This window comes from Kwoniella dendrophila, chromosome 7 (genome assembly GCF_036810415.1).
Source record: "Kwoniella dendrophila CBS 6074 chromosome 7, complete sequence".
Lineage (NCBI taxonomy): Eukaryota > Fungi > Basidiomycota > Tremellomycetes > Tremellales > Cryptococcaceae > Kwoniella > Kwoniella dendrophila.
The window spans coordinates 56762-72892 of NC_089482.1; the positions used below are offsets into that span (position 1 = coordinate 56762).

Consider the following 16131-nt stretch of genomic DNA (forward strand, 5'->3'; position numbering starts at 1 on the left):
CCTTCAAGCGAGCGAGCGATACTGCATAGTCTTTCACCTTCATTCGGTAAGGCAATGACCAGTTAGATTGATAGACAAGACACCACGGAATGAATTGTAAGGAGGAGCTTATCACGACTTACTAGCTTTATACATGGTTCTCACGTCTAGAGTGGCTGCTGTAACTGGTTCGGTATCAATTTGACCACAACTTAAGGCTAGTCCTAAAATAGCATATTTGGATTGTAAATTGAGAGTCTTATCGGTTTCACTCCACTCAACAAGAGCTGCCATCATATAATTGAAGATGGTACTTTCTCTAGTTTCGACATCAAAACCATGCATCAGCGGATCGCAAAATTGCAAGCAATACCAGTTTAACATACAGGTTACCGTAATTCAAAACCCGTTGATCAGATTGAGTGAAAGCGAAAATGTGATAAGGTAGAAGGCTTCCCCACGCTTGCACATATAATACTAAGGATTGCATATATTTGCCTTGACGGAAGAGTCTGTAAATTCAGTATTTAAAAGGTAGGGAATCAGTATTCTTCGTGCATAATACAGATTCATAGCTTAAGACACTACTTACGTGTTACCTTTTTCCTTGAAATCGATTGATTTATCGAAACGATCCTCGAAGTCAGGTAAATCAGTTCTATCTTCCTTCAACCATTCCTTGAGTGACTGTCTGGAGATCTTGTGTTTGATATTACCATGATAGTCTTGAGAAGCGCCTGTCAGAACTTCTCTCACAATGGCAGAAAGCTTAGCTTGAAACTTCTCATAGTTTGTCTTTCGACTAAAGCGTCCAGAGGACTCAAATCGTATGATGTACGACTTGAAGGAAACACAGATGTGGTACCGTCTCTGCAAGGTCATTATCAGATGGAGACATGGTCAGCCATCAGGTACTCTCCTCTTTGAATTCTAAATCTGGGGTTTTAAGTACTTGGCAAGACTACTCACTTAGCTTTTACCGGAAGGATTTCACTAATCTGTAGGGTCTTACCCATCATTCTTTCCTTTTCGACATTGTCAGGAAGAGCTACCCAACAGGTTTTGAATTCTTCCAAAGTCAGTGGACGAAGGTCTGTATTGATCGTCATATCGTAGATCCTTGTTGATTTGTTAGTGTGAGTCAGAGAACAGAAGAGAAAAGAAAAGGAGAGAAAAACAGGAAGAAGGAAAGATTTTCATATCTTATATCCCAGAAGTGATCGAAACTGCAGATCTTCCTGTAATTTCAGTGTACTTAAGATGAAAATGTTACAGTATATGATGGTCAGTCGTGTAAAAGCCGTGTGAACCTCGTGTTTGGATCTCATCACACGTCATAACCATCAAACACACACACACACACACACACACATATATATATATTTATGAGCTGATTTACGCACAGACCTGTATTTTGCTGTGTGACAATATCTCATGCATTTCTACAGTATAAATCTACATACCTATAGGCCGATATCGATACAGGTCAGGTGGTCATTTCTGTTGATATATCCATTCACCACCTTGATAACCTTCTAAACCTTTCCAAACATCTTTAGGATGTTTACCACCTAGAGCACCTGTACCTGCAGATCCTTTATAAAACCCTAAAACTTTTAATACTTCAGGCGTCATTTTCATATATTCTTCAGGTTTATTAGTCAATACAGTGTTTTCACCTTGTCTGAAATTATCACTCGTTGCGAATAGACCGTAGATGTATCGAAGTGAATTTTCTTCACCTTCTTCACATGTGTTTGCTCCCTATATGAGTATATACAGTATCGAGGTCAATATATCTGCTCGCTGCCTCATTCATTGTTTTTTGAATCAACGCCGATAAAGGGTTGAACAACTCACAGCACCGTGGAAGACATTTCCGAGCCAGATACCCAAAGAGCCTGAGTCATCAAGAGATGGTTTACTTAATAACCGTGCAGATCATATAGACCTCATCATAGTCAAGCTCACCCTTTTTCATCTCTACCGTGCAACAATCTTCTTGTTTTGGGGAACGGTCCTGCGGCCAAAGGTGCGAGCCTGTATAATGAGAGGTCAGCCAGAATGCACTCTCAATACTGGCAAGACTGAACAAACCAGGAATGACCCTAGTACCACCGTTCTTTTCTGTAACATCAACTCCAGCGATGAAGGTTGAAACTGAACAGCGACCTATAAGCTTGAACGTCTATGCACGACGTATTTTTCACCAAACTCACCCATGGTAGGTACAGATTCCGGTCCTGTCCTTTGTACCATCGAGGAATTGGAATCTCTGGAAACGGCATTTAAAATCAATTTACATAACCTCGAATCGGAAAAGACACCATTTACCTGTGTAAAACTTGTCTTCCTGCTCCTGGACCTACTTTGTACGCAATCGAGGTGTGTAACCAGTCTATATACTAAAGCCTCAGTTTCATATATATATAATATATCCAGTGACGACAGTTCCATTGACTTACAACTTCCTTTTCTAGTTTCTTTCTTATCACCATACCACTATAATTTATATAGATTAGATTGAGAGATATGTATGCTGCGGAATAGCTGTACTTACTTCCCAAGTCTCGGGCGATAAGAACTCTTCCATGACTGTGTTCGATGAATTAGCTTTAAAAATCTTCCTTTTGAAATGAAGTGAACGTATCGCCAACGTACCTTGATGCCAGACTTTTCTTTGTAGACTGAAGTATTCAACCATAATATCAGAATCGTGGGTCAACATGTCTTGATGTGCTTAGCCACTCACAGCTTTGAAGTATCTTCTGGAACAGCACCTATCAAATCATAAAACACTGTTGTATTTGATGCTCTGAATCCTTTAAATTTCTCAGCTGGTTTTTCAGCTTTTTCAGCTTTCTCGAAATGAGGGATCGCTTTAGCTGTTAAAGCATCTACTTCTTCCTCAGTAGCCTATCGTCATAGTAATATCAGTCCTGTTTGTTGTTTATCCAATTATCGATATAAGTGAGACTGTAATCAAACTCACATAATCGGATAAGACGATAACACCATCTCGATGAAGAATATCTAAAATCTCTTCGATTGGTGCACTGGCTGGTACTGTTTGTACGGTTGGTGTAGCTTGAACCATATTGTTTAACAGTTATTCTCAAGAATGTGGATATGATAAACTGCGAGAGTATGAGGTAGTACGCTTGATTCAATTGTAGTCAATTATTTCAGGTATGTAATAAGTGATGGTGTAAAGCTACAGGATGAGTTTTGATATTGATATAGAGAAATCAACGAGATAAGTTTATCTGGGTTATACAACTGATAAAAGGTTTAATCGGAATTGCCGTCTTCCTTCATCTGCCTGCCAGACTATCGTGTCTGCTGAAAGTAACTTCTCTTCAGTGTTCATTTGACGACGCCAAGATACAGCAGCATGATTTTATATTGACGAGTTGTTATTATGAGCTATCGAATACCATCATGTGATGTATGGGGTGAGAAAGGAGAAAACAACCTTCTTATCGGTTATATCCGATTCGGCGTCTCAAACGCGCTTGAATCCTCCCACTTGTCTTTGATCGAGTTGAAAAGTCTCTTGGATTTAACGCTTTGAAATCATTGCTCAGAGTCAATGTCCATCGGTCCGAACGTAAGAATGCTCAAGCATATCCGAAGAGGAATGACTTGGCTCCACTTTTGGCCCCGACTTTGTTAGTACAGAATTTGAAGATAAGGTTGTTCTGTTCTCACGCCATCAACGTCACGTTTGATAGCTTAAGCGACGGTTAATGTTATCTCCTAGGCCAATGGAACGGTGTTTTCGCGGACACTAGAAACCCATTTCGGACATGGGAAATACCGATCGCTCATATGGATATGTTAACAGAACAGTTCAATCAGGCATTATACGGGTACAACCACAGTATGTTCTTTGTCGATAGACCAATCTGCCTGCAGGCATTTCACAAATCGTTACACCGGCGAAGTGTCCATTTTAGCGTCGATTCATTAAAATATCGAAAGCGTTATCATGATAGCATTCCCGTTTTCTTCTTCTTTTTCTTCTTCTTTCTGATTTCTTCTTTCCAAGCATTATCATAACCTCCAGGTTGATTGTTCAGTTGCCAATCACTCAAACAACATGGCGACCACCAGAGAGAGTCACATCCAAGCACAAGCTACCGCAGTGGTAGATGATTATGCTCTTCCATCAGATCCAGATGCTATGGATATCTTACCACCACCTCCACCACCAAAGAATAAATGGGATGCAATCTACCGAAGTTCATTCTTCCAGATTTGTGTGGTTTCAGCTTTAGCTTTCTGTGGTCCAGCTATGGCTGATGCTATTAGTGGTCTTGGTGGTGAGTGACGTGTAACGTATGGTGATAGATCAAGATCGCTGATTTGTGACGTTATATGTTAAATCAGGTGGTGGGCAAGCTACACCCTACACCGTATCAGCAGCACAAGCAGCAAGTTACTCAGCTACAGCTTTAATTTCGTTATTTGGAGGTCCATTAGCATCAAGAATGGGTATCAGGCTAATGTTAATTATCGGTGCATCTACATTCGCTATCAATGGTTCAGCTTATTACGTCAATTCAGAATATGGTGTTCAATGGTATTTGATCTTTGGTCGATTCCTATATGGTTTAGGATTCGGTTTCTGGTATGTGGCTGAAGCAGCTATTATCTTGAGTTATCCTGAAGAAGGTAGAAGAGGACAGTAAGTAGATTTGCTATTCCTCTTTTTGGACTTTTAAAAGTTGCTGACTTGCAGACTAGCTATCTTGCTATTTGGGTAGCTGCTAGAAATTTAGGTCAACTTGTAGGAGGTTCAATTGCTTTATCTAGAAAGTGAGTTATATCGTTAATAGATATTTACGAAAAAACCTTTTTTACTGATAAAATCCTCTATAGTGCCAAAAATGCAGCCGCTGGAGCAATCGCTACATCAACATACCTAATTTTTGTTGGAATCGAAGCTGTTGGTTTCCCAATAAGTTTCCTGATTGCCAATCCTGAAAAAGTTAGAAGAGCAGATGGAGTAGCAATTATAATGCCAGCTAAAAAACCAATAAAGGCAGAAATGAGATTATTATGGAAAGCTATTATACATCCAAGAATGTTATTATTTTTTCCTTTAGCCTTTTATTCTTATTTCTTAGGTGGTGTGATGTCAACTTATTTAGCAAATTATTTTACTGTAAGAGCTAGAAGTTTATCTTCTTTTATTGTACCTGCTTCTATTGTTGTGTAAGTTAGAACCTCTTCCTCCAAACTTATCAAACGGAATGTTTTGGAAGATTGAGCTAATCAAATAGGATTCATTGTGATATCTAGATTTACCGGCTTATACGGAAGATTTGTTTTAGATAACAAAAGATTAAATCAAAGAGCTAGAGCACATTTAGGTTTTTGGGTATTTATGATCCCATCTTTAGCTACTTTTGCATGGATTTGTGCGAACCAAGCTAGATTTTATAAAATGTCTAAAGCACCTAAATACGATTGGTCTTCTTCAGGATGGGCAGTCGCTTATTTACCTTTATTAATTCAACAAATTATGGCTTATTTATGTCAATCATATATTTATTGGTTGATTAGTTGTTTTGTCGTTGACGTTCAAGGTAATGCTAGAAATGGTGGTATTTTTAGATGTGTGGAAGCTGTAGGTCAAGCTGTATCTTATGGTATCAATTCTAATGTAAAAGCTAGATGGGTACCTCTGTAAGTGTCCTGCACAACCATCAGAAACGTTGGGCTAGGCTTACATCCTCTCGATAGTGGTATAAATTTCGCCCTTTGTGTTGTATGTATTTTCCCCACACTGTTAATCATTCGACAAGTTCCCGAATACAGACAAGATGCCAAGAACAAACCTACTGAGGTGACTTATGGAAAGGATGAAGAGCAGGTCATAGAAGACGACACTAAGAAAATGTAAACAACAAACTCTAAAAGATGATGCAACGTGCCATGGGCTAGAGAATGGGAAGCTTGGAAGAGTAGAATTAATACGAATTCTTATAGATTTTACTTCCATTTCGCTTGTAATTTTTACACTTGGTTTGTAAAGTCTGCGTTATGAAATGGGTAATCACTGCTGGCTGTTGACCGAATCATACCGAAAAGTCGTGTCATGACAGCATTTCTACATATGTATCATCTATGTGGATCCCAATGGGTGGTACCCATGAGCACGAAACTTTCATAGGGAACCGATCTATCTTCTAGCGATGGTTGAAATGTTTGGACAGAAGCGTAGGCTCTAAGTGCATATCGATAATAGCATTCACTGTACGTAAAAGACTGTTAGTAGTTGACTTATTGGACTTCGAAAAGCTAAATAAACTGCGGAAGGGGAGGTTACTAACTTAGCTGCTGGACTTATATAACCTTCTCTCATCATTTTCCAACTATTATCTGCTATCCTTCTTACTTTTTCTACGTTATCTGGATCAACAAGTCGTGTCATTGCAGAAGGTAAATTTTCTTCTAAAGGTAATTTGACTTCTACCATATTTTGATCTGGATGACCTTCTACAGTATTGAATAGATGATGATAATGTTGTATATACCTCAAAGGGTGAGCCACAATAACGGATCTACATTGCTGTAGATATCTGTTATACTGTCGAAATCAATTTCTATGCTACTGAAATGTGAGAACCTTTGACTTACTTCAATCGTCCACTATATGCCCAACCTTCAACATGAGCTAAGAAAGCATATTGACAATGTTCTGCTGGAGTTTTCAAATCCCCATTATTTTGTTTCCTCCCATCTTCATCTTGATTTACTGCTCCCCAATTCAATTCTTTAACATCTGACCATGGTTGATCTCTACTCGCTCGAAGTAAATCCTGTATGGCGAAATGAAAGAGATCAGTCTATTGGAGCGCGGTCATTAATATGAATGTGGGAATATTTTAGCTCACTTGTCTAACTTCCACCATAGGTGCGCCTCTCCAAAACAATTTCTGTGTCTTATTCTCCCAGCTATCATGTAATACTTCTAATTCATCATTCAATCGAAGACCAAGGTTGTGTTCATATTCCAATGACTTAGCTCTGACTTCAGAATATGCACCAACTCCAGGTTCAGGCCAAGAGAAGAATCCAAAATCTAATATCAAGTGATTGTTAACAATGTAGTTGAACTTATTTAGTTCGGATGTCTATTTCTGCATTTTGAATGACTTACCTGGCATCAACCACAGTGCTTTTTGATGTTCTTCTCTATCAAGTGAGAATCTTGGATTTTCACCTGATCCACCATCACTCGTCTGTATAACGAAACTGAAACCGTAAATCTTAGTAAAATGCTATCATGGCGTGATAGTCAAGAACACACTCGATATCGGGCATCGGTTCAGGACTTGTTAAAAGCGTACTATAGACAGCAGCTATAGCAGCTTGAGTACGTGTATTGATTCCTCCATTGAAAGCTTTAACATATAGCTAAAAACAACAAAGCTTTGAGTTTGCATGTAATTATGGATAATGAGGTTCTTAAATAAAACTCACCTTGTTGTTCAATATCACTAATCTAGCATTACCACCATCCTGCTCTGAGGCATCAATCATCTCTTTACTTATCCCTCCCTTGGCATGATACCATTGTCTTGCTCTATCCGCTTCATGATACAATTTAGGATATCTCTCTATACATTGATCAGTACTCAATTGGCGATTCTCCGATTCAGCTGGATTGGGCGGTTTGACATTGATCGCATAATCTGGTTGAGGTAAGAGAGATAGTCTAGGACGAGACGAAGAAGTTGGAAGCAGGTGTATAGATGTGAAAGCTAGTATAATTAGGAAAACGATTATCGCCAATTCTACTGGAAGACGAGCCATCACGTTAGTCTCATATACTTATAATTCGGAATGTAAGGTTGATAAGCGTAGCTGTAACAATAGTACCATGGTGGTTGTCCTGCAAATACCATAATTCATGTAGTCGAATTTTCGGTATTGTTGTTGTTATTATCATTATCCGTAACAACAACGCATATCGTATAGTGGGTAATTATGTAATGATCACAACCAAAGAAAAAAAACCTGTGTTGGGAGACTGAAAAATTCGATATTATCTGGTTATTTTTCGGTAAAAGACCGAGGGTTCTTACTATAAATAGGGTACGGACTGGAACTGCGAAGATGTTCCTGAATCGCATGAATTCTTTATTTGTAGCTCACAAGAAAAAACCGTATGCACTATGAAATGTTAACTTGGTTTAGCAGACCACACACACAAGATAGCATCGGATTGATGTGCACCGCAACACAGTTTGTGTTACTATGAACGCACAACGCTAATCAGCAAAAGGCAGTTGCAACATCAATGGTACTGAGAACGCACAGCCAGAATTGACCGTGCAGATTTGAATCGTTATCCTGCGGAAATCTTTTTAAGCATGCCCGAAACGCAATTTATATCTCTTCTGAGCAAACTCAGGACACGGAAAAAGGGTCTTTAGAAAACAGCATCATTGACGTTGACGTAAGTGGTTATTCTATTTTTACGCAGTTCCAAACCTGCACAACTACTGGAATCGCTGCACTGAATCATAATAGATACGTGCGTTTTCTCTTTTTTTCGATCCATCCAGAATTCGCACATATCTCTCACATTCCTTTTTAACTACCTACGGCAATACAGAAACAAGCTTTGAAGAATTACACCTGAATGACGGAATGTCCACTTAAAAACCCTCATTTGCGCAGAAGGAAATATACCCTAATCCTCATGAAAATTTTTCGTTTTCTACAGCGATTTCTAACTACTTTGGTAGTCATACTATATTCACACAGGGTTAAAGAAGGTTGTTTCGGCTTTTACGCCTTATCGTGCTGTAGATCATCATAGTTATGTTTTCCCGTTATCAAAAATGACAGGTTGTTTCGTTAAGAAAACATCAAGGGAAAAGTCACGCTATGTCTAGGATAGAAACGTGCGGCTGCGAAATTTCATGTTGATCGATTTGTGTTTTGATTAAAAGTTTGAAAAAGTTGACAAAGTGATAAAATTGCTCGTTGGGTCTTCAATTCAAGTGATAAGTTTTGAAAATTGACCAAATCATCAAAGGACTATCCGTTTATCAAATTGTAGAAAGTAGGACGAAAGATTGCGAGAATTAGATAAAACACAATGTCCATTGAAGATATCGTAGAAACAGAAACTTTGGTCATTGGTGCAGGACCCGTGAGTGGAAGATTACAGAATGAACTGTAAGATTAATAGATAAAGCTAATGCTACCTTAGACTGGTCTTGGAGCGGCAACTCGACTAAATCAACTTGGAAGAGAATACCTGATAGCTGATGCAGCAGAACAACCAGGTGGTTTAGCAAGTACAGATGTAACCGAAGAGGGATTCTACTTCGATGTTGGAGGTCACGTTATTTTCTCGTTAGTAATATTTTCATGCTAACCTAAATGTTGACGAGATGACAAGCTGCTCTTCATACTGATAATACCACAGACATTACGCCTATTTCGACGACGCTATACATCGAGCTTTACCAAATGATGACGATTGGACTACACATCAAAGAGTTAGTTATGTTAGAAGTGCTGGGAACTGGGTTCCTTGTGAGTTCGGTTTGTTTAATTCAAATTGATAGGTACCCATCAGAAAGCTGATTATCGTTGATCAATTCATTACAGACCCATATCAGAATAACGTATCACAGTTACCACTAGATTTACGTGTAAAATGTGTAGATGGTCTATTAGCTGCTGCTGAACATCGTGCTCAAACTCCTGGACATAAACCTAAAAATTTCGATGAATGGATTGTAAGGAATATGGGAGAAGGAATAGCGGATTTATTCATGAGACCTTACAATTACAAAGTATGGGGAACACCAACGACTAAAGTGAGTTCACGACCAGAATCAATCCTAAAATTGACTTTTAAAACAAGATTGCTAACCATTGTGAGTTGTGAATTAGATGCAATGTAAATGGTTAGGTGAAAGAGTGGCAGCTCCCAATGTACGAACGGTAGTAAGAAATGCTTTAACAATGGAAACAGCAGGAAATTGGGGACCTAATGCTACATTCAAATTCCCAATGAAAGATGGTACAGGTGGTATATGGACAGCTGTGTCTAAACAATTACCTAGCAAAAAATTCAAATTAGGTAAATCTGGACAAGTTAAAAATATAAATGCAAAAGATAAAATAGTTATATTTGATGATGGAAAAAAAGTGAAATATCAAAACTTGGTCTCTACAATGGCTTTAGATGGTTTATTAGATGTTTTGGAAGGAGATAAGAATGATCAAACGTCCATTCAAAAAATGAAAGTAGCAGCAAAACAAGGTTTGGTATATTCAAGTACAATCGTACTTGGTATTGGAATAAGAGGCCAACGACCAGATAGAATAGGTGATAAATGTGAGTGTGGAATTCAATATTTGCATATAAGTGAAATAAGAAATCAAGCAGTGCTGATTTATTTCTACGTTTCAAACATAGGCTGGTTGTATTTCCCGGAAGATGATGCACCTTTCTATCGAGCAACCATATTTTCAAATTATTCACCTTATAACTGTCCTCAAGATAATATCAAATTACCTACTATACAAAAAGCAGATTCATCACTATCATTCGATAAAGAACCTAAAGAAGGTCCATATTGGAGTATAATGTTAGAAGTTTGTCAATCATCTGAAAAACCAGTAGATTTAGATAAATTAATGGAAAATACTATAAAAGGTGCAATTTCAACTGAATTAATGTTGCCTACTGATGAAATCGTTTCATTGTATGAGAGAAGATTCGATCATGGATAGTGAGTACTGTTTGTTCCTTAAGCTATCATGTTGAATAAATAGCTGATTGATGAGTGAATTGCTATATTTAACTAGCCCTACACCATCATTAGGTAGAGATCAAGCAATATCGCAAATACTTCCAACATTAAAAGATGAATTTAATATTAGATCAAGAGGTAGATTCGGTTCATGGAAATATGAATGTGGTAATCAAGATCATTCTTTCATGCTTGGTGTAGAAGCTGTTGATAATGCTTTATTCGGTACACCTGAAATGACTTTACATGAAACTGACTGGGTAAATGGTAGAAGAAATTTGGAAAGAAGACTTTTATAAGTCAAGTTTGCGGGGTCGGTCCGAAATTTGATTTTTAGGGACATTTGCAGGTTTTTTTTCTTTTTATTGTCATTTTATAGCATTTATACACGCATAATCATACATGAGACATCTGTATCTAGATACACATTATCCAAACAAATACACAATTACATGATTCCATTCCAATATATATAGATGCGACATATAGCCAGAACATGCAGATCCCTGTCGCATCCAATACTTTTTAATGACATGTTATCTGCTGTGAAGTATCGTCTCGGCGCGAAAACTGGCAGAGGATATCAGTTGAAATGGGTGTGCTGAAGATGATATGCTTCAAGCGATCGGTGGCGGGATGACCGTTTTCCGCTGGATATGTTTAAATAATGTTTTTCGCCTTGCATAAATCGTCGAATCTATGATTAGGATTCTGGATGACACTGTTTCTTGTGAGATATCCTCTTTGGATTATTAATACTTGTCTGAACATTGACAAAGACCTGTGGGACCTTCCTCCTTGCAAGTTTCGACTTTAGTCGGATCGGTACAATTGAAAATCATTGGCCAAGATCTTTCAAGTGCATGACCTATTATCACAAGAAAGGTCCGCGCAATTCGTCAGCGAAAAGATAAGATACAACAGTAGCATATTAATCTTATATCCATTCCTTACTCACCTAAAGTAGGATTTGAAGGTTCATTATTCCACCAACCTTCTTTATATATCCAATGTTCTTTTGGCTCGTGAAATTTATTTCTCAAATTCTCATATGCTCTTAATGGATTTTCTAATATCCTTTGTCTAGAAACTACAAATTGACCTGCCCATGTACCCTATAAACAATTAGTGGGATGAATATCAATCAGTAAATGGCCTTGTTTCTATGAACAGTTAGATATCAGTGTAGATAGAGGAGGGTTTAGCACACTTACCAAAATAGAATCAGGTGGACATAAATCCATTCTGAACATACTATATATATCAGCCATTCTAGGATTATGTTGATCATGTGAATCTTTTCCACAAATATGTGAAATATATGGACCAAATGATAAAAAACCTGTGTTTTGATCTAAATCTCTTTCTAATCGAGGTAAGAAAAGCCAATGCCATGCTAAATGAGGCTATCAGATAGGTACAATTCACAATCAGTATCAACATAGATAATATTATATGCATATTATAGCACCAGAATAACGAGCTTACCTGCATAAATATAGTATGTCCAGCTAAATTGGTGAAAGGTGTTTCGTAATGTCTAACTATATGTGACTAGTAGTGGACGAAGGAAGAATTATATTGATTAGTTAATTAAATGTGTATTTGAGTTAACATACCCACAATCTGGATTGGGTGTATATACTCACTAAATAAGTTTCACCTTCTCTCCCAACATTTTCAAGTTGAACAACTTCATCTGATATATCCGATAATGCTTTTAGACTTGTTTCATTTGGTGGACCTTTGCAATAGATTATGACTCTTCTTGATTTACGTCTTGGTAATCTATGTAGTACTCCGTTGATTGAATCTTTCATCATTCCTACATCTTCATTATAGTGTGAAACAACGCTAAATATGAACAAGAATTACAGGACAGCTCAGTTTCAGCAAGACATAGAGCATAGCAACCGTATCAGAAGAATAACTCACATATCGAAATCACTCTTAACTTTCCAGCTAGAACTCCTTGTAGCACCTTCATCAAGACGATAATCGTTTACCGGTCTAAAATGTAGCGTCAGCTGATATCAAACCGTTAAAGAAGACTCAAACGATATATAACTTACAGTAAAGGGATTGTCGGTATATATCCAAGGATGCCCAAAATCGATAACAACACTGTCATTATGATTATAGCTGATGAAATAGCTCTTTTCCTAGGTGAAGCCCATATTTGATTGACCTGAACTCTCATATCAGGCGGTAACGATTCCAGTAAACCCATTTTATGACCAAGAATTGTTTCGTATTCAAGTTCTTTGTTCACAATGTTGACGTTTCAGAAGGTATGCTTCACTTGATAATGTCCTTCAATCAAAGTTTGTTGTCTGTTGATATGATAGTGATCTCAAGATGATCATGGACAGCTTGACATTGTTTTTGAGTTACGCTTCTCTATGCATGGTAAGAGAAACGAAATTATCTTTACATTATTGTACAACTGTGATTTTTTCCTTTCTATTTCTTCGGTAAATTTCTGGTGCCTTTGTAAACAGATCGATGTCATTGTTCAGGGTTGATCCCCTTGCTGTCTCACGTTAATTCCTGGGAATCTTACCGTCTCAATTTTAATTCAACGAGTAGAAAAGGGCAAAATGAAAGGGATTCTGACGCTAGAAGAAGGAAAAGAAAAGAATCGCAGAACAAGGTGTCGGTCGCGTTAGCATGCGGCACAGTCAGAATTGTAACGGTACTATGGATAAACGATCCCACACAGCCTAAAACTGATATTTCACTTGATCATTTCATCTCATAGTTATCATCCTACCAAATCACTGCACTCATGAATAAGTACCATGGATTTGCATAGCAGACCGTATCTTTTATGAATACTTATAAATGCATTACCAACCATTATCAATCCTGACTTGAGCCCAAAAATCACATCTCTCCTCAGTCCCAATTTGAGGTTGATTTTGTGATATGTAGGAACTACTAATATTGGCAACTGTGACATTCAACACTTTATATTCGCCTTTATTTGAGTAAATAGGCCAAGTAGGATCGTTGACTGGCTGTAGTGACTGGAGACTATTTGGTGAATCAGAAGTGATCAAAGATATTATAGGTGCTATGTAAGATGCGTATAATGTAGGAGAGTAGGGTGAAAGACTGTTATCTACAGCTCAAGAATATCAGCTCGCTGTAAGTAATGTCTACAAATAATGAATATTTACAGAAATATGGGAATTCATAGGCGTTATCTAGATTGATAGCAAAAAGATATCAGTTTTCTATAACGAGACCAGGCAATCCACCGCCCTACATTCTGTTAAGCTCACCTCTAGCATGTATAGCATCTTTTACAGCATATAGATACCTCCAACCATTCTGCGTTTTATCTAGAGTCCAATCCACCGGACTAGAAAACGAATACTCTGGTTAGCAGAGGATCTTGGTCATGTTTATGCGTATCTATGGGCACTAACCAAGCAAAGATCACGTCTTGGAAGATTTCTGCACCTCTAGCATGATTATCGATAAACTGATTTAAAGGATATAGGTCAAGTATACGCTGTACATCTTGAGATCCCCTTGATAGAGGGAAACTATTGATCAAGAAATTCTCTAATCTGACATCGGCTTCAGCTGATATGTTGGTGAAATTGTTTGGAGGAGTTAAAGTGGTTGAAACGAATGAAGAGCCATCATTGAAATTCGATCCGCCGATAATATATGACTGAATGGAGGAAATCATGTATCAGCATGATATGGTATAGTCAAACTGAATTTTTATGAAACTGGATAGAATGAGACAGTACTGACATTTGGAATTTTACCATTCTTCAACCTTTCAGCTGTATTACTAATCAGATAACCTCCTTCACCTTCAATACAAGGTTCATAAGCTGATGGGTGACCAGGTTGTAATATTGTATCGAATTGATGACTAAGTATCTTCAGTGCATCGGTGGTTGTATTCCGAAGACATTCAAGGGTATTTGCAGATGATGAACAATTTGCAGCTGTAGAGAAATTGTTGAATTGGTTCTGTACTCAACGTCAATAAGCTAATACCTCAACAGCCCCAAACAAACTCATCGAATGAAAAGTACACTACAGAGCAAATTAAACTTACTTGCCAATACCTTGAATCACATTTTCCCATAGGAACCAAATACGGACTACTCATTACCACATTTTTCCACAAGTTTTCATTCATTCTTTCTTGATTTTCAGCTTGAGCAGCTAAAAGATGTAAGATCGTACCACCACCTGAACTTTGACCCCAAATAGTCACTTTATCTTTATCTCCACCAAATAATCCAATATACTTTTGTACCCATTTCAAAGATGCCCTAGCATCTGTTATACCTACATTCAAACCATTATCCTTTAACATTAAAGGTGATTGTAAAAAACCAAATGCACCTAAGCGATATTGTATTATAACTGAAATGAACGAATTGTTGGAATAATTTATTAATGGTGTAGGATCAAATTCTCGAGCAGAGTTATCTAATAAAGAATGATTGATTTAAAAAATTACATCAGCTGATTCTTTCTTGATGTGTTATGTTTCAGCGGGTCACAAATCATGAGGCCCATGTAGACTTACGATCCCATCCACCACCGTGAATCCATACTAATACAGGTAGATTCTTTGCATTGGGTGGTGCATAAATATTGACAAACAAGCAATCTTCGGAATCAACTGATTGAAGTGGATCGTATTGAGCGGCTGAGATGATTCCCTATGACACAGTCAAATCATCATAAACGTCTATCAAGTGTATCTAGATATCCAACTCACTCCAGCTGTAGCCTGAGGGCATTGTTTAGGATATACAGTAGCGTTCAAAATTCCATCATTTGATTGATCTATAGGAGGTTGTGCTTCTCTCCACCTATTTTGACCTTCTGTCGAAGCTGCATATCTCACACCTAAAAACACATCTAATCCAGATGATTCGTTATGATATCCTTGATATGTCGCATAGGGTAATCTCACTATAGGAGGTGACCAGCGAGGTAGAATCGAAGCTAGAGATGAGGAGGATAAGTAGAGTAAAATTGACAAGTAATTCAACATCATTGTTGTACAGCTCGATAAAATGATGTTTAGCTGGATATACAATGTGAACAGGAAATCAGGGGAACAATCACAAACTGTGTATCTATCAGGCAGTATATAGTATCATCTTTTGTCTGTTGTATAAGATATCAAGTGAATAGTGCATCCAGCGGACCGTACCCGTATAGCGGTCCGTTTAGATTTAAGCTAAAGATGGAAGACCAGCTGATAGATGAAGAACATTATTACCAAATATTCACATCGTAGCTATAAATAAATTATGCGATCTGCGTAATAGAGCCCGATCTTATCATTAACCCGATTCCCGAATAAGCGGAG

General features: G+C 37.8%; 7 protein-coding genes across 7 annotated transcripts; 2 read left to right on the forward strand and 5 right to left on the reverse strand.

Moving 5' to 3' along the window:
- Nucleotides 1-111: 111 nt before the first annotated feature.
- On the reverse strand, nt 112-1088 carry L201_005260 (uncharacterized protein; the record flags this gene model as incomplete). The annotated part of the gene is made up of 5 exons (XM_066220993.1): nt 112-298; nt 366-491; nt 572-670; nt 736-849; nt 949-1088. 5 exons carry the CDS (start codon nt 1086-1088, stop codon nt 112-114), a joined length of 666 nt encoding a protein of 221 aa, XP_066077090.1.
- A 385-nt stretch (nt 1089-1473) lies between these two features.
- L201_005261 (uncharacterized protein) lies at nt 1474-3076 on the reverse strand (the record flags this gene model as incomplete). The annotated part of the gene is made up of 11 exons (XM_066220994.1): nt 1474-1743; nt 1840-1880; nt 1951-2019; nt 2077-2139; nt 2199-2254; nt 2314-2377; nt 2445-2481; nt 2540-2574; nt 2641-2666; nt 2732-2895; nt 2972-3076. 11 exons carry the CDS (start codon nt 3074-3076, stop codon nt 1474-1476), a joined length of 930 nt encoding a protein of 309 aa, XP_066077091.1.
- Nucleotides 3077-4081: 1005 nt separating this feature from the next.
- On the forward strand, nt 4082-5890 carry L201_005262 (uncharacterized protein; the record flags this gene model as incomplete). The annotated part of the gene is made up of 6 exons (XM_066220995.1): nt 4082-4304; nt 4372-4669; nt 4729-4800; nt 4864-5199; nt 5287-5673; nt 5731-5890. The coding sequence occupies 6 exons, from the start codon at nt 4082-4084 to the stop codon at nt 5888-5890; spliced, it is 1476 nt and encodes a 491-aa protein (XP_066077092.1).
- A 218-nt stretch (nt 5891-6108) lies between these two features.
- L201_005263 (uncharacterized protein) lies at nt 6109-7806 on the reverse strand (the record flags this gene model as incomplete). Its single annotated transcript, XM_066220996.1, has 7 exons — nt 6109-6241; nt 6321-6569; nt 6628-6809; nt 6885-7072; nt 7151-7245; nt 7301-7407; nt 7474-7806. 7 exons carry the CDS (start codon nt 7804-7806, stop codon nt 6109-6111), a joined length of 1287 nt encoding a protein of 428 aa, XP_066077093.1.
- A 1294-nt stretch (nt 7807-9100) lies between these two features.
- Nucleotides 9101-11071, forward strand: L201_005264 (uncharacterized protein; the record flags this gene model as incomplete). Its single annotated transcript, XM_066220997.1, has 7 exons — nt 9101-9154; nt 9215-9360; nt 9434-9543; nt 9619-9830; nt 9907-10354; nt 10436-10751; nt 10828-11071. The coding sequence occupies 7 exons, from the start codon at nt 9101-9103 to the stop codon at nt 11069-11071; spliced, it is 1530 nt and encodes a 509-aa protein (XP_066077094.1).
- Nucleotides 11072-11524: 453 nt separating this feature from the next.
- Nucleotides 11525-13002, reverse strand: L201_005265 (uncharacterized protein; the record flags this gene model as incomplete). The annotated part of the gene is made up of 7 exons (XM_066220998.1): nt 11525-11640; nt 11731-11887; nt 11987-12178; nt 12261-12326; nt 12422-12626; nt 12708-12782; nt 12845-13002. The coding sequence occupies 7 exons, from the start codon at nt 13000-13002 to the stop codon at nt 11525-11527; spliced, it is 969 nt and encodes a 322-aa protein (XP_066077095.1).
- A 619-nt stretch (nt 13003-13621) lies between these two features.
- Nucleotides 13622-15810, reverse strand: L201_005266 (uncharacterized protein; the record flags this gene model as incomplete). Its single annotated transcript, XM_066220999.1, has 8 exons — nt 13622-13896; nt 13955-13981; nt 14060-14139; nt 14207-14457; nt 14544-14768; nt 14857-15236; nt 15337-15472; nt 15532-15810. The coding sequence occupies 8 exons, from the start codon at nt 15808-15810 to the stop codon at nt 13622-13624; spliced, it is 1653 nt and encodes a 550-aa protein (XP_066077096.1).
- Nucleotides 15811-16131: the final 321 nt, after the last annotated feature.